Source organism: Seriola aureovittata, chromosome 13 (genome assembly GCF_021018895.1).
Source record: "Seriola aureovittata isolate HTS-2021-v1 ecotype China chromosome 13, ASM2101889v1, whole genome shotgun sequence".
Taxonomy (NCBI): Eukaryota; Metazoa; Chordata; class Actinopteri; order Carangiformes; family Carangidae; genus Seriola; species Seriola aureovittata.
The window spans coordinates 5,866,899-5,886,763 of NC_079376.1; the positions used below are offsets into that span (position 1 = coordinate 5,866,899).

General features: G+C 40.7%; 1 protein-coding gene across 5 annotated transcripts in view; it reads right to left on the reverse strand.

Annotated features, from left to right (window-relative positions):
- pacs2 (phosphofurin acidic cluster sorting protein 2) overlaps positions 1-19,865 on the reverse strand; it is a 62,336-nt gene that overhangs the window by 5,042 nt on the left and 37,429 nt on the right. The window contains exons 2-22 of one of the 5 annotated variants that reach the window (XM_056394319.1): positions 17,508-17,595; positions 16,835-16,924; positions 16,211-16,336; positions 14,393-14,555; positions 14,000-14,073; positions 13,746-13,826; positions 11,981-12,037; positions 11,660-11,814; positions 10,494-10,584; positions 9,861-9,932; positions 9,390-9,514; positions 8,956-9,088; positions 8,616-8,720; positions 8,277-8,383; positions 7,904-8,058; positions 7,446-7,556; positions 7,109-7,217; positions 4,917-4,949; positions 1,830-1,874; positions 990-1,032; positions 813-855 (exon numbers count right to left, since the gene is read on the reverse strand). In XM_056394319.1, coding sequence (XP_056250294.1) covers positions 813-855; positions 990-1,032; positions 1,830-1,874; positions 4,917-4,949; positions 7,109-7,217; positions 7,446-7,556; positions 7,904-8,058; positions 8,277-8,383; positions 8,616-8,720; positions 8,956-9,088; positions 9,390-9,514; positions 9,861-9,932; positions 10,494-10,584; positions 11,660-11,814; positions 11,981-12,037; positions 13,746-13,826; positions 14,000-14,073; positions 14,393-14,555; positions 16,211-16,336; positions 16,835-16,924; positions 17,508-17,595 — 2,006 coding nt within the window. Of the gene's footprint in view, positions 1-812; positions 856-989; positions 1,033-1,829; positions 1,875-4,916; positions 4,950-7,108; positions 7,218-7,445; positions 7,557-7,903; positions 8,059-8,276; positions 8,384-8,615; positions 8,721-8,955; positions 9,089-9,389; positions 9,515-9,860; positions 9,933-10,493; positions 10,585-11,659; positions 11,815-11,980; positions 12,041-13,745; positions 13,827-13,999; positions 14,074-14,392; positions 14,556-16,210; positions 16,337-16,834; positions 16,925-17,507; positions 17,596-19,865 lie in introns of all 5 variants that reach the window. The other 4 variants (XM_056394317.1, XM_056394320.1, XM_056394321.1 and 1 more) reach the window with 4 other exon arrangements.

Consider the following 19,865-nt stretch of genomic DNA (forward strand, 5'->3'; position numbering starts at 1 on the left):
TCGCGTCTCCCCAAAAACTCACATTTCAGATACACAAACTGACACAACAACATCCCTACCATCGTTAATTTTGAAACAAGGTCTCCTCCTCAGTCTCACCGCTGACTTCTACACCGAATACAATAAAATGTCTTCTCAATGACCAACAACACCGACGTGCACATCATTCAGCACATGTTAATCCACAGAGAGCAACCCACTAGGCAAAATATGTTTAAAATGATTGGTGGACAATGAGTTGTTTTATTATTAACATTTTTAAAAAACTAAAATTATAATATCTTTATATAATATTGGAGGTTATAGGATCAAGGTAAGTTATAACGGTATTAATCATGATCAGGTTTTACCTTTGTACCAGTGACTATTTGGACTTGACTGTCCAAATGTGTTTTTGCACAACAGCAGAGCATCTTTTTGCAAATGGATTTCTTACATTAATTGCAAGTGTAAATATTTTCATTAATTACAGTCTTAAGGATAAATGATTCAGTTGACTATAGAACTAACCAGGGTGCAGGTATATTGACAAGAATCAAATATCACAGAATTTTTACCTGTCATAATAATATTAATTAAGTGATATTTTGTGGAAGATTATTGATGCTTTGAGAAGATATTGACATTTAATAACGTTATTATGAATGAAAGCAATGTAAATACGACCATGTTGATTCATAGATTACATATGTTGCCCGGTGCAGCTTTAAGAGTATTAGCAGGATTAACACGATATGCAAACAGTTTCTTTATAAGCCATATTTTATTTTCTAAATATTAAACATCCAGAAACAACCCAAACAATAACTGACCTGAAGTTGCCGACGTCTGCTCCACGAGTCCGACTTTCACCATCTGAAGAATTAAAAAGGAGGAGAAAAAAACAAACAAACACAAATTTCTAAAAAAAAAAACCTTCGGATAAAACATCAGCGGGACAAAGACTAAACCAGAGCACAGTGGGTTTTTAGGTAAAGGGAGATACTCACCCCGATGAAAGGGATGAATTTCTGACACGAGTCCTCATCAGGGCTGTGGAGAGGCAACGACGAGGGTGCAGAGGAAAGAAGATGCAACAAAAACAATAAACATTTCATGAAAAAAAGAAAAGCAATTTGAAGTGTTTGTACAAAAGAAAAATCTAATGGAAAGTTACTCCTACAAGAATTTAAAACTACTCTGTGTAAAGTAAAAGGTTATAATTGTAAGAAATGGTAACTAAGGTTAACAACACTAAGATCAACTGTTAGTAACTTGTACATGTTGATGATGCTGATTTCCAGTGTTTCACATCTGGAAATACTACAGTTTCCCATTGCATAGAGAGTATGCAAAGTTATCACAGCGCAAACAGAATCAACAGAGCATGCTGCACTTGCTGCCGGGCTTTAAACCTCCACTCAAATAGATTCACGTTTCCCGACTGCAGGCCCCCTGATTGTAGCAGGAGAAGCGGAGAGAGAAAACATGCAAAACTATCGGCCTCCGCCACAGCCATCCAATCATTGCAGGGACAAGAGTGGATCTACCAAATTAAAGTCAGAGAGGCATTCAGGAGGCAGCAAGTCCATCAGGGGAACAACTAAACTACTGAACCATAAACAAATGGATGAGCAGGAAGAGCACCAACCTAAATCAAAAAGCCTGTCTGGTTCCATGCACTACCACTAAGCGGTAGTGCATCACTACGTTTACAAGCCTTCTACACTATGAACTATTTTCCTGGCGGTGAGCAGAAAAATAGCCTAGATGGAGTTCTACTGGACTGTATATGTCTATGTTTTCTAAATGTAAAGACGTTTGATGATGTGAAAGGTTGTTGCTCTTGCCTTGAAGAAACCTGCCATCGCCCCCCCAGGGAAGAAACAGAGAGACTACGGAGGAGGGGAGAGAATAGAGAAGACAGTCTACAGTAGGTAACAGTTTGCTTTCCCAGCACAACACAACTCTGCTGTGATCAGTGTCGGAGCAGCCAGAGAGAGAGACAGGAAGCCGGATGTCTGCCTGGTATGTGAGCGATTTATGTCCGTCTAGGCCTTGCAAGGATGGAGTATGACAGAACACATGACTTCTGTCTGGTATGTTTAATCCGGCTATTGGCTTAAATGTCAGGTGTAGTCAGATAAAAGATGCACATGCATGTCAATCCATGAAAATGGACATAAAACTATGGACATTACACATGCACTTTCAGATAAAGGTCAGGGCCCACATTTATCAAACTGTTAAATGTGAAATTTTAGACGTTTACTTCTGATAACAAACTTAATAACAAAGATATTTATCAAATTTCTTACATTTGAAAATCCTCTGAGATTTAACAGAGCGCCAAATGTCTCTTAAGAACAGGGTGTACTTCAGAATTGGTTGGTTTTAGGGTTCTTTCTTCACTTGCTTTGAACATTGGATGTTACCAATTGTTTTTTTGGTTTTCAATATCAGGTTTATTCTTGTTTGTCAAAAAGAAAAAGATGCCAGAGATCCTGCTAGATACTGAATAATGCAAAAAAAGAAACCAAGGCTCTCCATCTTCAGGTGGAATAATATTATTAATTTATTCCTCCGGCACACAGGCAAACAAACAGACTCTAGATCTTTATACATGCCGGATGTAGAAATATGTATTTTACATTAAATGAAAAATATAAGTAATCCTGAACAGAATTATTTCACCTGAAGACAGAGAGCCTCAGATTGTTTCCCATGGTTGTCTGCATTATTCAATATCTATCACGACTTCTGGGATCTTTGTGCTTCTACCTGTCACGGTAAAGAGCACCTGTCGGATCGATATATTGATTTAGTTTGCAATCACTTTCTATACATCTTAATTGTTTTCTTCATTATGTGGCAGTAAAATCCCCTTTTACAAATTTCTCTGCTGTTCACTGTCTGTAACAGAAATTCTTTCCTCCTCTTCTCCAGTTGGTTTTGTTTCCATTTCAGCCAAATTTAATCTGTAATCATGAATCCCATTTACATACGATAAATAAATTAGACTATTCTAAAGTTCATACGTTAAGCATGCATGTGATCAATAATGTGATCACTTGAGAGCTCCTCTTTAAAGTTACTCTCACACTATCCGTTTATTTAGATTTGCATTCAAGAACATTCCTATTCTTCTCATGATTAATACCAAATTAAACATCTTTATCTTTCCAGAAAGACTCTATAAGTCACAATATGTGACACTTCGTCAAGTAGACGAATAGTATCACGTGCCAAACATTTACTCAGCTCTACTACGCTGTCTGTAATAATCTTAAAACGGGCCCAGTAGTATTGAGGACACTACGGTGGATCATGATTCGTTTAAACCAAATATGTGATTTAAATACATTTATCCTGGTGGTTGAGGGTCATGGTTAATTACAGAAGAAAGAGTTAATGACACTTCGACATTGTTATTTTTGCTGACAATGTGCAGGTTTCCTACATCTAACTGGACAAATAACAGACAGACATGGATGGCCACAAGCACATGGAAATGACTGAGAGGAAACAGCGAGGAGGAAGAAACAAAGAAAAAATCTCCAGAGGGAGCAAAAAGCTGATTGTTTTTGGTCTCCTGCCACTTTATCAGCATATTTTCCCTTTTCAGACCTTTGGTATCTTATCAGTGAGTAGTGTTTGGAGTCGAAACCGAGGAGTGAGTATGATCTCTCTTTGGAATAATAATAGGAATGATGAATATTCAGAGATTGCCTGATAAAATAAAAACAACAAGAGCACACAGATGTTGAGTTGAGTCGAGTTTCTGAGCAGATTAACAATTGTTTATATGCATCAAAGCACACATTTAGAAGATGTACACCAAACTTCTGCATGAAGCTCTTAAAGGAATAGTTCATTTGATATTTTGGAAAATGTTAGCTTAGTTTAGCATAAAGACTGGAAACAAGGAGAAACAACTAGCCTGACTTGATCAAACGTACCATCTGCCTAACGTCACCTCTAAAGCTCACTAATTAAAATGTTATATCAAGTTTGTTTAATGCATTATCTGTGGAACTATTTGTTGACAGGTAGCAGTGACTTGCTTTGTACAGGTTAAATAAACAAAATATAACATGTTAATTCATTAGTTTTAGAAGTGCTATTGTATTGGGATTAGTCAGGCTAGCTGTTTCCCCCCCATTTAGTTTTTATGTTAAGCTAAGCTAACATGCTAACTGCAGACTGTAGCTTCATATTTACCACACAGACGCGACAGTGGTATTGATGTTTTCATTTAAAATAATTTCCCAAAATGTTGAACTGCTCCTTTAAGAAGTATACATCTTTAAATATTAAGTATTTTTTACTTTTGGTAATCAAAGCAGCACCAGCTAATAAACAAATGCAGAAAGACATGAATTTCACTAACATGAAACTATGTAACGTGATATTAGCATGGCTGCTTTGTAATCAAAAGTTTTCCAAAAGATGAGAGGCAGGAAATCTAACATGAGCTCAGTTTTGTTTTGATATACTGCCATTTCTGCTGTAGAGTAAATAGTTCATATTTTCCTCTCAAATATTATGTCACTTCCTTGAGGAAAGAAGTGATCCAACCAAACCACAATTTCTTTTGGACAAAAAAGAAAAGCTAAAGCTCTTGTGTCTCAGCTTATAAAAACTTCTATATAAAAATTTGGCCTGGTTCAGCTTTAATTAGCTCAAGAAATCTTATACTCTGTCTGTGCACTTCTGTTGTTTACAACTCCGAGCTGTGGCTTGGACGGCAGAGATGGATCTTTTGTGGAAAGTTTATAGCTCAGGCTGTTAATAGAAAAAAAAATACTTTGGAAGCAGCTGCTAAAGTGGCAAGCTACAGCAAAGACTGAGGAGGGTCAAGAGGAAATGGCTCCAACACACAGAAAGCACATGAATCACCAGGCTACGTGAGAAACAAACTCAATCGACCACAATACCTTACTGCAAAATCAAAATGAAAGCTCTTTTTCCTTCAAAGAAAGAAAACATACAACAAAAAGATAAAACATGTTATTCACACACACAGTGATGGAAAGACAGTGATGTTTATTAGACAGACTCCCCCACATCAGACACTGCCACTCCAACTCCAACACACAACCCCCACAACATTAGTGAAACTCTGACCACAGTTTGTTTTTCAAAAGGGGATTCAAAGTAAATGGAAAGTAGAAAATGCAGCATTTGTGATGAATGTAATTTCACATACTAATACTGAATGTGTTAATCACTCCAAACCGACTGTTCTGCTACCAGCAGCTGGCTTGAGTTGAACATTCTGTTGCTATAGCAACAGCTACTGGCAAAATTCCATATGCTAGTTAACTGACATTGCTGAATCCGCCATTTTGTCAGGTCTGTGACCAAGCAATTTGACAAACATCATTAATTTTCTTCTTGTTTGAGCATTAGGTGCAGCCATTCCTTTTTATTGCAGCTTTTATGTCATTGTTAATTTGTAAATGCGTGGAGTGTTAGTTACACTAGGCTAGCTAGCTGTCTGCAGCCAATGTGTTGCTAATACAACCTTCTAATGCTAGGCTAACTTTTGTGTGTTTTCTTTTAACTTTTGCTTTTTTGGACTCTATGTGTGTGTTTACAAGATTAATGACTATGTTTTACTTCTTACAGTCAGACATTTTAGAGTTAGATAAAAAGATTGATATCACTCTTATCATTAAATATGAAGGTACAGCCAACAAACAATTAGCTTAGCTTGGCATAAAGTCTTGGAACTGGGGGAAACAGCTACCCTAGCTCTGACCAAAGGTAACAAAATCTACCAGCACCTGGGCTTACTAATTAACTTGCTGTATCTTATTTTCTCAATCTGTACAAAAGTCAACATATAAAAATGACAATTTACCTTTTCACACAGGGATATGTACCAACGTATTTCTTATCTGAGACCAACAACTAGCTGGAGTCTCTGCTGATTACATTTGGACATAGCCTGGCTAGCTGTTTTTCCCCGTTTTTGGTCTTTGCACCAAGTTAAGGTAATAAACAGCTGGCTGCTGCGTCATATTTATCAGATAAATCTCTTCTGTATTTCCCAAAATGACAAGTTTTTTGCTTAATTATTGATCCTTCATCTGTTATACATTGTTTTCCTGGTTTGAGGGAACTCATTTGACAGCTAGTATTAAATCCAGTTTCCTTCTTACTGTATGAATTCACTTTTATGTCACCTTTGGTCTAACTCTTGTTTACAATATGTTATCTTTTTGTGATTTGTAATCACTATCACTGAATTTGTTGTCCAGTATTGTGTTTAATATTACAAAGGCCAAGGTCAATTTAATGGAAGTGTGTTTAGCTCGCTGCATAGCTGTGCACCACATGTATAACTGAGGCCAGAACACAATGTTTTTTATTTTGGTTTGTTTGAAACTCTTGTATTTTGATTTCAAGCAACATGCAATGACTTATTTACTTTATAAGTTGTAATTTTGCCTGAATTTGTAAATAATGTTCAAAACAGTGTGAAAAATATTTTTGAAAAGCCGAATCATGTAACACATAAATTGTTCTTAGAGTAAATTTTTTACAGATCAGTTCAATCCCCTTTTGAAAAACAGGTGAAAGCTCTGCATTAGAAGCATTGTTAGAGGAAACCTTCAGACTTATCTAAATTCAAACTAGGGGTGTCGCGATATACCGGTGTTGACAATAACCGTGAAATTTAAAGAATGAAATATTGATATTGTGTTAATAATACTCATATGCTAACATTGTTGATTGATGAACACTGAGGGCTGATGTTAGGCCTTGTGGATCTTATGTTTATCAGTTCATCTGGTTGTCTTTTGTACAGTTATGTTACAGATTGTCTTACTTCCCTAAACTTATTCATTTGCCAAAAAAAGAGACAAAACACTTTATTTTTTCAAATTTTCTATAGATATTATTATAACATTGTCATTGTGAATTCTTTTGTCCATGATAATTGTGTTGTGAAAATCTGCTATCGTGACAGCCCTAATTCAAACTTCAGTGTAGCTTCCAAAAACACATTTCAGGTTTCTGTGCATCAGTGTAACTGGTGGTAACAATCAGTAGGAAAATCTTCTGGTTCTTTTGTGGTTTGTTATTAAGTGAGAGTGAAATCCTGGGAAAAAAAACATACCTCTTCTGTTTGTAGGTGAGCATGGCCTCTGCGATGGGGAGCTGGTGAGCTCCGTTAGCTCCCAGCATGTACTGAGTTACCCTCGATACCACATCTGGGTTCTCCTGGACTGCACAGGACACAGTAATTAATACTCTTCTCCAATCACTAGAATACATAGTCAGGAACATACAGCATATAATCTCATATCTTTAAGTTGTGCATTTATATTTACTATAACTTAGCAGCAAAAGTAACCAGTTGACATTATAGTAGATGATCTCTAAATACCTCTATAAATTATAAAAAAAATGAAATGTGTTTGTGATTTAAAAAGTAATATGACAAAACAGCCCACCAACAACAGGAGCTTCCTGCTTGTGAAACAGGTCCCTCCAAGCAGCATCTTGGAACAGACTGTTGTATCGATAATCAATAGTGCCGAGATATTTGGAGACTGGATGAGCACCTAAAGACAATCAAAATGCAAAATCAGGCATCACACAGACAGTTTCTAAGGTGTTGTGTGTGGCATTTCAACATTGGTATCATTCATTCTGAGATGTTATTGTTACTACTGCAAATAAAGAAGCTCAGTATTAGTCTTCTTTATTCGCAGGTTGCTATTTCTGAATGAATAAAAACAGCAGCAACCAAATGTCTCTACCATGATCTTTTTAACACAAGTAGAGCATTTTAAATGTTAATCGGAAAATCATATTATTTGTGTTTGAAAAAAATATGGCAAAAAAACCCACAAAAAGACAAAAGACAAAAACACAAGAAGAGAAACTTTAGGGTTGGACTGCTGCTAACCTAGAGGGATAATGAGAAACCTCATGTATCCGAGCCAGTCAGGGGTCTTATGGGAAAGATGGTCCACAAACAGCCTCAGAACTGCACTGAGGTAGTGCTGCGCTCCGGCCACGGCTATCTTTATGGGGATGGGCGTCTGGGAGTTACAGTTACAACTAGGAGACAAAACAACGAGACATAATCACAACTCACAGAATTTCACAGAAATAACTGTCGCATTTAGTCCAGGGAAACAGGGAAACAGGACTTTACTCAATAAACTGTTCTTATTCGTCACCATTTACTCCACTAATCTACAGCTGAGTGCTTTCGACTGTTGTTAAGTAATTATCTGTTGGTAAAATCAGTGGGGGCATGTGAGAGGCAGACTTACAATCTCTGTATGCGGGAGACGATGGTGTTGAACGCAGCTTGGATGTCTGCTGTGGTGCAGGTGCACACCACTGGTAGATGGTGGTTTTGAAGCATATCTGAAAGATACTGGGAGGAAAAGAAGAAAGAAATGAGTCGCCAGAACTAAAATTGAAATGTGTGTGACTTCATTATAAACATCACTTGCTGAAAAGCTCTTTACTAATGTAAAAATAATATATTTTCAAGAGTCTGTAAAATAAAACAAAACAAAAAAAAGAATAGGCCTAATATATGTCATTTTGGAGTTAACTGAAATAAACATCGAGCAACAGCTCTCTCAAACGCTGGTTGTTCTTACCTGGCCCTGCCAGTCTGACGTGTTGATGAGGATGATGCTGTCAGGGAGTTGGTTGTCAGACACCAGGATGTGGTTGAGTTGGTCATACACCGTCTTTCTTGGGATCTTAGGAGGGAAAATTTGAAAACTTTGGGTGAGAAGAAGGATCCCTGTTTTTAGGTCTTGACTTTAGATAAAATAAACGAAGATGAATCTTCCAACACTTCAGCTTCAAAACTGAACAAAAGTAGTTTAACCAGTAACCAGAAGATTACCCTTCAAAATGTGAGGAGTAGTAGAAAGGCTCAGCTGACTTCGGTGTGATGAGAAATGTTTTTGTGCTGCAGCTCTCTCCACCTACCTGTAGGTGGCAGCGTGTGTCCAGGGACCGCTCGTTGTCCAGGCTGTTGGCCCTCTCGTTCTGCGGCCTGCTGGGCTGGCGCTCCTTCAGCGACGTGCTCCTGCCTCGCCTACCTGCCAACTTCGGTTCCTGCCTGAAAACGAAAACAGCAGAGGAAGAGAGACGGAGGACTGGAGTGTCGGAGGCAGAGGAAATAATGTGATCATCAACAACAAGGAGGATAAGCTCTGATCTGTGGGTGATGATTACAGTTAGACACATTCATCTATAATAAAAGAACTCATTCACTATTTTTTTCCATTTTAAAAAACAGTGTTATTATTGATTGTTCTCTGTGATTTCCATCATAAATATTCATCAGCTTTAAAAAACCACCTTGCAGAAGCACATCAATGATCTAAAGAAGAAGATTATTCTTGCTCATGTTTTTTTACCTGTTGGATGAAATGATGAGCGACTCTGTCTTGGTCATTTTGCCACTTGGTGGCAGTCTCTCTAAAAACGTGTCCATGTTGTCCATCTCCAGCTCTGTGGTCGGAGTCACCGCCTCCGGCTGCTCCTGTGGGAAAAACAAAAACAGAGAAAAACAGGGTTTATGAGTTAAGAGCTGACAGATGTGTTTATGCATTTGCCTTTTTTCGCAACAACAGACTGACCTTTCGGCACCTTCAGAGTCCTGACTGTCTTTGAGGATTTCAGTTGTTCTTAATTATGTTTTAATCTAATCGCTTCTGGGTGTTTATGAGTGTAAACATCCTTTAACAGCAACAACAACAGAGAGTATACAGGCATACAACAAATGTGCAATTTCTGCTCATTTCTCTGTTTTTCCTCAAAATATTGACCTTCATATCAACACCCATGCCAGTTATTGATCTCCAGCAGCTTTAAGAGTTCATACTTACAAAGGAGACATTATCAGACACATTATCATCTGGATACTTGGCTCCTCCACACTTGGTTTTATCTGGGTCAATCTGGAATGAGATGGTGAGAGGAATAATAAACATTACACTGGTTTTGAAGGGAGTCCCAGCAACTTTTATTTCATAGACACTGAAGCGGTGGTTCATTCAACATCTCGTGACCTGATTGCGAGTTCAACAGAAGTCCCACAGCTTCATAAACAAACTAGTGATCACATTACCTGCATGAATTGATGGGAAAATCTGAGTGTGTGTGTGTGTGTGTGGGGGGTGTGTGTGTGTGTGTGTGTGTGTGTGTGAAATTTGACTCTTATGCTCTCCAGTGAAAGTCATCCCTGAGCAGGACAATTAAAGGCTTTCTGCTCCAGTGGATTTACTCATCTGCTATCACTGCAGCTCACTGGTTACACTGGTGTATCTCCATCTGTTTCGCTGTGGTATTAGGAACCCAGTTTGTTTGCAGATGCAGGGCTGTGAGGTGCAAACAAGCTGAAAAACCTCTGATCCCTTTTAAAGTCATTCTTCACAAATTGCTGAAGGAAACCTGCACCCCTGCTGGAGGTATTTAGGCCAGTGTTTTACAGTGTGGTGGTGGGGTGACTCTGGTCTCACCGGGCTGGGAGGCTCCCTGTGGCTCCGGCTGCTGTGGATGCTGCCGATCTCAGTTTGAGAGCTGGAGAGGGAGAGACCCTCGAAATATGGCCTGAAACAGACACACACACAAAAAAAAAGAGTCAATGAGAGCATCCTCAACTCTTTAAGGATTTTCCTTTTCCCCAGAGTTGTGTTTGAAAAAAAACAACAATCAGTATGTCTCAGTAAGCCGATCTAATTTTGTCCTTTTTGTTTATGAGTATAATGTGCTGTTGCTCTTTTTGTGGTACAGCTTTTCAGTTGGTTAAATCCAAAATCAACCGTCCTTCACGAGCCGCCTTCACACATCAAAAGTCAATCTGTGAGTCGAGAGGAGAAATCCTCATCTCGCGAAAACACTCGTATAATGTCTTCTGTTGCTCTGCAGGAGCTTTTCTGAAGTGTGAGGAAATGACTCGAGAGACATGGCGGCTCGGAGGATGTATATTTCAAACAGAAAGCCAGAGTTAGAAACTGGAGGTGCCGAGTTTGAAAGACTTGAAAGAAAGACGCTATCGCATTGCATCATGGGAAGCTAAAGATCTTGCGTTTTTGAAGCTTTACCTACACTAGGACATAAAAGTCAGGATATACCTCGCAGCCTCTGCTCGATTAAATATTAATAATGTATTAATATTAAATATCAACACTAAATCGTTGGAGCACTCTTTTGAATCTATTAACAGCTGATATTGTTTTCTCCTTGTCAGTCTGTGTGTGTGTGTGTGTGTGTGTGTGTGTGTGTGTGTGTGTGTGTGTGGGCAGGTGTTTGTCTTTCATCACGGCGATCGTGTCGCAGCCGTGAAGGATGCAGTCATGAAACTTCACAGGTGTGTAGGTGAGATCAAAACAAAGGCAGAGCTCAAAGATGGGTGTGGTCCGACCCAGTGCTCATGTAACTAGAAACCAGCTTGTGATGGGATCACATCAGCTGTTGACCCTCTGACCAATCAGTGCTCTTGTTTATGTCGAACTTTACAGCTGTAAATCTGGTGCTTAGACTCGTCACTACTTTCAGCTAAAGTTTTAGCAACTTTTAGTCATGTAACTTCAGTTTTATCATCATTATTTGCCCTGAAGCACAACTAAAAACATAAATGCTTCACAAACAAAGACGCACACACTCCTCAGTGAGAGCCACTCACTTGAGTTTGGGTTTCGGCGTACTGAGGACGCTGTCATCGTCATCCAGCTCTGGACCGCTGTCACTGGGGTTCTCAAACTCCACACTGTCCAGGTCCAGGTCCTCCTCCTCCACCTCAGGAGGCGGCTCTGCAGGGTCCTGCTCCGAGTCCAGCACCTACACACACACACACACACACACACACACACACACACACACACAGGAACAGCAACACACACAAGCAGAGGCGTTAACATCTGTAGTGGCTCAGTAACTCCGCAGCAGAGGCACATGGGAAAATGAAATTCCCAGAAGATGCAGCAGCGTCTAGAGAAACACCCACCTCGTCTGAAACTCTGAACCGCTTCAGTAGAGCCACCACTCGCTGCTTAAAGTTCTGCTGCTAAAACACAGGAGAATAAACACACAATCAGCTTGTGGCCTAGTTGCGCTTTACTGCAGTGATCTGACCAATCCAGTGCAGAGAAAAACAGCTGCAGCCGCTGCCGCGCGGGAGCTCCTCAGTTTCAGTAATTTTACCGGCAGTAGATACATTTGCAGCGTTGGCTACGCATCGATTTTTCTGCTTGTGCTCATGTAAATCAATAATCAAGCAGCATCATGCTTCATCTGCTTTCTGGGGCTTTCATCTCCTGCTGGTGCTCGATCAGTTCGATGACGCGACATCATCCCTGAGCAAAAAATATTCGAACTCATCCTCGCTGAAAGGTGTTCGATAATACTTGTCAGGCGCTTGACATTCTGCAAATGAATCACATAAAAGTTGGACTCACTGAGGTGTTAATTGGAAAAGCTGGTGTTTATCGCAACTACAGAGCCTGAACTATTATTATTGGTCAGTTTTTCCGCAATTTGTTTGTTTTTAATCCATTAAATTAGAAAAGTAATTTCGAAAACTGTTTGTTTGATAATAAAATATAATCTTTTTCATTAGTAAGCGAGGGCTAGCAGTGCAGCTAACAATTCACAGGTTACATACACACAATAAACAGTGGCGTGCTTCAGGCTGTGATTAAATGAAAGTACTGTTGTTGTTGTTGTTGTTGTTGTTGCTGCCTTTGAAAGAAAATGTCAGAAAAATGCGATTCCTGTTAGACTGCCATCTACGAGGCAAGACAGTCAATTTAATAAATACTTTATATATCATACTAGATGGATTTATTTGCGTTATCCATCTAATAATCTGATTAGACTTGATTTCAGCGCCTGCGAGGCACTGCGGCTTTTGTTAGAGCGACTTTAGTTCTGTTTGGTTCTGCACCGGATTCATTCTTCACACAACCTTGACAAATTCTACATTGTTTGAAAGCTCCGAGTCTCCTGTGCAAAAGGATCGCCAGATCACCGCAGCAGCTGTTGACACAGAACTGTTTCAAACCGGCGGCTCCAGAGTGTTTTTACACTCACAGGGTACAGACACTTTTATAGGCTGTTTCTGGCTTTTTGGTTGTAAAATGTAAAGAGTTACATTTCAAATAGACCAGGGTTATGACTGTCATCATAAGGGTTGAAGAACAGTAAGCTTTTCATGTTGGGCACATCATCTCTCGAGCTCCAGCAGAAGAATGGGTGTGTCTGTTAACAGGTTAATGTATAAACTAATATTTCTCCTGGTGAGGTGGATTCGGTTCAGTATTTATGATGAAATATATAAAATGATTTTCAGGCACTATCGTGGATGAGTTAGATTGAGATAGAAAAAACAAGCGCTGTCCTGGTGACGCGCTGCTGCTCAAACTTCAAACATGCAGCTGGTCGACAAACCGGATCTACAGTATGTCGTGAATGCAGATGCTTCAACACAGATATCGAGGCCTCGCTGAATGTTTTAGATGAGACACACCAAATGAGTGAATCTCTTTTCAGAAGGCCGATGTTTATCCGTCCAGTTTAGTTCAACGCATCTGGACAGTCTGTGTCGAGGAGCACTGGAGCTGCTCTGGAGCTTCTGGCGGCCCGACCCCTCACTGAGATACTTTATGTCTTCATCCGTCTGTGTGTTATTTCCTCTGCTGCTCTAGCTGAGAGTGTAAATGGATGAGCTTTCCTTAACAACCCCTGCATGGTCCCCCCCCCCCGTCTCTTACTCTGGTGATGGAGGGCGTCCTTACAATCGACCTCCTCTGCATCTTTGTCTTCCTCACACGGTACTCGTCATCCTCCAGATCCTGAAAACAAAAATAGCCAATGCATTATTTACACTTGTATGTCTTCAAATTATGCAGTGCAAGTACAGGCGTTTTATTCCAACCTCATGCCCCAGCTGAGCGCTTAATTATTAACCTGCTCGCCACTGATCAGGATAACGTAAAGCGATTTGTCTGTTTCCGGTCGCACTCACCTGTCCCTGCACGGCGTCGTCGCTGGCCTCCGGCTCTGAGGAGAAGCTCTCGTACTCCTCCTCTGAGTAGTTATCTGAAGCAGAGGAGACGTCGTGAGATTAAAGGCGGGAGAGCAGAAGATGCCTCATACATATTTCAGTGACCCCCCTTCCTCTTTTTTTTTTATTTGACACGCAGCCAGGCTGATGTACAGTACACGAGCTACAGTGTGCTACCTGAATTTCGCTGCTTTTCTGCATGATGAGAGAAAAAAAATGCAACACCCTGAGCCCTGAGCCCTGAACCCCCCCCCCCTCGAGCACATTAGGTGATTATGATGTTTTCGTGCTGTTTTAACCTCAGAACATCGGGGGGTGGGGGAGTGGGGGGGGTAATGAGGGAAAAATGTGTACCGGAGCATTTGATCTTCTGTCCTCCCTGCAGGGCTGCCTCCTCGTGGTCTATTGGCTGACTGGACAGGGAAAAGATCCAGATCTCTGCCACCTTCCCCAGCATGTCTTTCTGGTTGCTGCAGAGAGGAAGGACCTGGCCTCCCTCTGTCGGGTGCTGCATCACCTGTGAGAGGTGGAAAAAGAGAGAGAGAGAGAGAGAGAGGGAGAGAGAGAGGGCTACGGTTAGCAGCCTGTTAGCTTAGCTTAGGATAAAGACTGGAAACGGGGGGAAACAGCTAGCCTAGCTTTGCCAATAAGGTGACAAAATCCTCTAAAGCTCAGTAATGAACTCGCTATATCTCAGTTGTATTATGAAAGTGAAATCAGTGCTTTACTGGGGTAATGTGTCCGGCTGTTTTGTCTTCCTGTAGTCTCTGCTGGTTGGAGGGAAGCTAACAGGCTTTAATGAGCTTTAGAGGTGCTGGGAGGCAGATTTGGTTCCACTGGCTCAGAGCCAGGAGAGTTGTTGCCCCCTGTTTCCAGTCTTTATGCTAAGAAAGGCTAATCATCTCATCCCCTGGCTCCAGCTTCATGTTTAGCGCACAGACGCGAGAAAGACATTCATCTTCTCATTTAAAGACAGCAAATAAGTTCATTCCCCAAAAATGTTGAACTCTTCCTTCAAATTCATAATGTGAATTAATGTTTTTGGAAGACTTCACTCAGAGCAGTTAAATCACCTGTGTTTTGTTTTTCATTCAGTCATTTCAGCACAGAGGTGGTTCTTCACATTCACACCTGTGTGCCGCCAACTTTAACCACCCACTGTTTTCTGGTGCCAGACACAGAGCGAGAGCTGGTTGAGTGCCTTGCCCGGTGGCACGTTAGTACGTAGAGGAGTGTGTTTTTTATTAAACATACGGAGCTAGTCACAAACCCAGGTCACCTCAGGACAGCGCCGCCCCGAATCTGGAAGAGCCTTGCTGTTCTCGCAGCGTCCTGTGAGACCATGTCGGCCTTGAGCAATTTACACTGGAACTTGTGTGGTATGTTGTGCGAGAGGCTCGCTGTATCCTTCAGCTGAAAATGTAAGAGCCATTTCTTTTTTGTGGTTAAGTACAAGTCCTCTTCTTTTTTTTTTTTCTCTCTTCCCAGGCGCCAAAATGTTTTGTTTTTTTTTCTTCTCTCAGCTGCAGAGATGTGACCTTAATAAGCTCCACTGAGCTTTGTCCGCCATATGGGAACTCCTTAGTGTATCAGCATCATCTGCACTGAAAGATATCCATCTGAAGAGAGTCGCATTAGAGGTTTTCTTACAGCACAAGAAACAATCGGTCTGTGCTGTGAGTTACTTTTATTTTCCTCTAAATATTTCTTAAAAGAGGGAGTTTTTTTCACTTCTTAAAAGGAAAAGTGTAACAAAGCCGATTTGTGCAGAGGAAAGTGGATTTATCTTTGGTCTTTCAAAAATAAAAGCGTTATTTTCAGACTGATTAGAAGACGAGAAGAAGTGATTATTTAAGAAGGCTTTTCTGTGCAGTGTTTGATTTAAAGAGCCAGAATTAGAGCCGGATCCCAGGTGAGGAAGAGGAGGACGAAGTCGAGCTGCAGCTCCAGCATCCACCATTTTCTCATTATATTTTCACACCGGTCCAGACACTAAGAGCCTGTCGGGGCCGATGCACCTTTCTGCTCCTTCCTGCTCTGAGACGTAAAAACACAACACACACCTTCTACACAGTCCACACACACTAACTAACACAGCCTGTACCGCGTCGCCCGTCATTAAATCTGGCATCGACAACGAGAACATGAGTGCAGGTTTGTTGCAGTGCGTACCTCTGCCATGTCAATAGATCCCACTGCCAGAGTCTTGTAGCCCAGGATGGTTCGGTTCTTGTATCTCTTTCGCCGCTGGAGCATGATCTGCAGCTTGTTTCCCTCTCGTTTTAAAAAGTGCGGGTACTGAAGGTGGAGGGAGGAAACAGAAAGAGCAGGGAGGAGGAATTACACAGCGTAAAGAGCAGGTCTGCTGATGATGTGCGTTTTTTTTTTTATTGTCAGTGAATCCCATGAAAAGAAAACCAGCAGTGGGTGGGTGTGGGTGTGTTTTTTTAAAATCAGATTTGATTTGATTGACGCTTGACAGGCAACATCGGATACAACCTCATATCTGTGCGCTTTGCACCAATACAAGAAAAGATGCGTCTCCACATCCTCAGTATATCAGCAATACAAAAACTTCCAACTCTCGCTAATATCTAATGTAAGTTTGAACAGTTGCCATGGCAACAGGTGTAATAAAGCTCATCCCACACATTCTTAACTAAAAACATTCACTTCAGCAAGAAAGAAAGAAAAACAGGAAACACTGAGCTACAAACTATTCATTAATGATTGATGGTTTGGAAATCAACAACAACAAACGCACAACAAACGGCGTCATGGTGATTTCTCTTCTACCTGCAGTGAGAAGTTGAGAGCCAGATCCGTCTCCACAGACCCACTGGGTGGCAGCACTATCTCATGGGACCTCAGGATCCTTTTGGAGCCCTGTAATAAATAGATTAATAAATAGATTAATAAATAGATAAATAAAGAGATAAAAAAAGGGTTGTGTTTAATTTAGTTTACAGTTTTCCCCTCTAAGTAATTCTGTATTTCTGCTGCTGTTATTCACTGTGCAGCAAAGGTGGGGGACATACATTATTCAACAGGATTCAACACATTTTAAAACACCCTGCCAGGGTTTTTTTTTTTATGTTTTAGCACTTTTCTTTTTTTTTTTTTTTTACAAATCTCATGTTCCTTACAGGGTGTTACAATTTCATTTTTTTCCTGTTTTCTGCTCAGCAACTGGTTGAATTACTGTCAAAGTTAAATTATGGCTGCATGAGAACTTGCTTTTCTCTGACATAAATAGAAGCAAACATGATGTTCAGTACACTGGAATATATCTCAAACAAGTCTGTGCAAGTTAATGTTCGCACCGTGTGACGTGAACCGAAACCAAAGGCTGCCTCCAAGGTGGAGATATGCTGTATACGTCTTTACTTACTTTACTACATCAGCACAGGTGTTTGTGTGTAACAGCTTCATACGTGTCTGCTTTGTCGTGTCTGTTTATATAACATACCTGGATTTTAACCGCTATGACCACAGAAATCAGCTCTTTATCGAGTTCCCTCATCACAACCAGCTTCTTCAGAGTCAGACTGCACAATCTGCAAAGAGAGACAGAGACATAGATGGAGAGTGAGCGAGAGAAAATTTTTTTGTTTAGCGCTGCCGGCATGTTTTTCTTAATAAGCACAAACAGATGAGTCATTCACAGAAAAGGCCGAGCATGTATTTATTAAACAGCAACAAGTAAACCTTTCACACGTAAACACAAACAGTGTTCGACCAGATTTCATTCTCAGGGAATCATCAGGTTTCATGTGTGAAAATCTTCGACATTACATTCTCACACTTTACCGTACGGCAGGTGTTGATGTGATGCTCTCATGCTGAGCAGGTTACAATGTGTGAGCAGTTTTATACAAACATACAAATATATATATTTCACAGGAACCTGACAGATTGTCTTGGCTGATGCTGTCGGTGAAGAAGAAGAAGAAGAAGAAGAAGACGAAGAACAATAAGTGTGCTTTATAAAATGAACAAATCCCCACCACCATTAAATAAAGCTCCACCGAATAAAAGCACGGTGAATAAGATTCAATAAAATACCTCAAATACTTCATACAGTTTGTCTAAACCTGCGTCCCTATGCTAATTGCTCCGTTATCTCTCGTTAAATACAATATGTGTCAACAGTTCTCTCACTGAAAAACATTTTGGATGAGTCATCCTGAGCTCAGGCAGCGTAACATTCATTTATCCAATCAAGCAACTTGGTTGTAGCAGCTAGCAGGGAGAAAACATAGTAGGCAGCATGGACCTTAATACATCACATACACATACACCTTCATATTGAAGTCATTCCCTCTTTTGAGCGATCCAATCAAATCCCTCTCATAACTCTACCCAGATATTCTGTCTTTTCATATATCTCAGGGAGAGAAAGCAAATGAGCTAACTTCACAAAATGTTGGAAGTATTCCTTTAAAGGCGGCCTGAAGACTCAAAACTCAAGTTATGTTGACACTCAATGTTACACACCGAAAGACATTGTGTGTATCCTTGAAGAGGCTATTTGTAAGTTTTCTCAGCCGTTGAACGTAGTTACCTGCAGCCATCGATGTGTTTACAAGACAAGAGGTTATAATCCGCCCTGCGAGCGGCGCTACGTCTTCAGCTACAGTGAGTTGCTATCGGAAAGTGACGAGACGGGGGGGGGGGGGCTAGCTGGTTAGCATGCTAACATCAGTAGATGAAAAAGACGTGATAGAGATAGAGCGTTAACTATGGCGTCGGCCTCCACATCTGGAGACATTTCCTGGTGAGTAAAGGAATGAAGTCTGATGCTGAACTCGCAACGTTTTTTCGAGACTGGCTAGTAAACAGCTGTTAATGCTAACATTGGCTATGTAGCAATAGCAACGCTTACAACTAGCTTCTTTGAGGTCTAATAAAAGCGTTTATTTCCCCATAAAACATTTGCAAATTTTAATTTTTTTTTTTAGATCTGCATTGTTTATTATAGAAAGCGGTTTTCTTCTTCACCGCCATTGCTGCGTATCTTGGTGAATTACTGTGGGTCGGTCGAACGGTGTGACCTTAACCCAATCTTAATCTAGAGGTTTAAATAACAAATACCGGCCAATATACCAAATTCTCCGACAGTGATTTCAGCACAGTGTTCGAGCTACACGAGAAAAGTAATCAATCAAACATGTGACCTTTCGGAGAGTGGGATAACTTAACTGCCGCCACAACCTCATCTAAAACAGTTTTTCTGCTGGAGGGAGAACTGGCTGAAGTTCACAGGAACGTTTCAAAATTCCCACACTTGTTAGTCCGACTGAATGTGAACCGAGGGTGTCGCGGCACACTGAGCTCAATCCTGCACCACTTTGTCTGAGTCGTCCTGCAGACGGGTCTCTGCCAGCGGAGCAGAATAGTGACAGTGAAGCAGGATGGTGGTGGGGCAGCCGTGGGGGTGGGGTGGCATTGTTAGGGTATTAGGAGCAAGGGGGGGGGGGGGGGCACGGTGCTTTAACAAGCCCGTCACGATTTTTTGAGACACTTCCTCACCAGACAAAAGTGAAAAAAGAAAAGTTTTTTAAGGAGCTTTTCTTTTCAGGCACTGTTTGGTTCCTTTCATTAAATCATTCAGAAGAGCAGCTCAGAACAGGCTGGCTGCTCACAATGTGGAGGCCGATCATTTATCATCCTGCTTCTCCTTCTTTTTTTTTTTTCCTGCAAAATTAAACAGTGTTAATGGTGCTGCTGGTTGGAGTGACATCACTGCTAAATTATTCTGGGGCATGATAGAGAGAAACAAAAAACATGGCATTGAATGTCGTCCAGCAGCAGGAACGAGCTATTC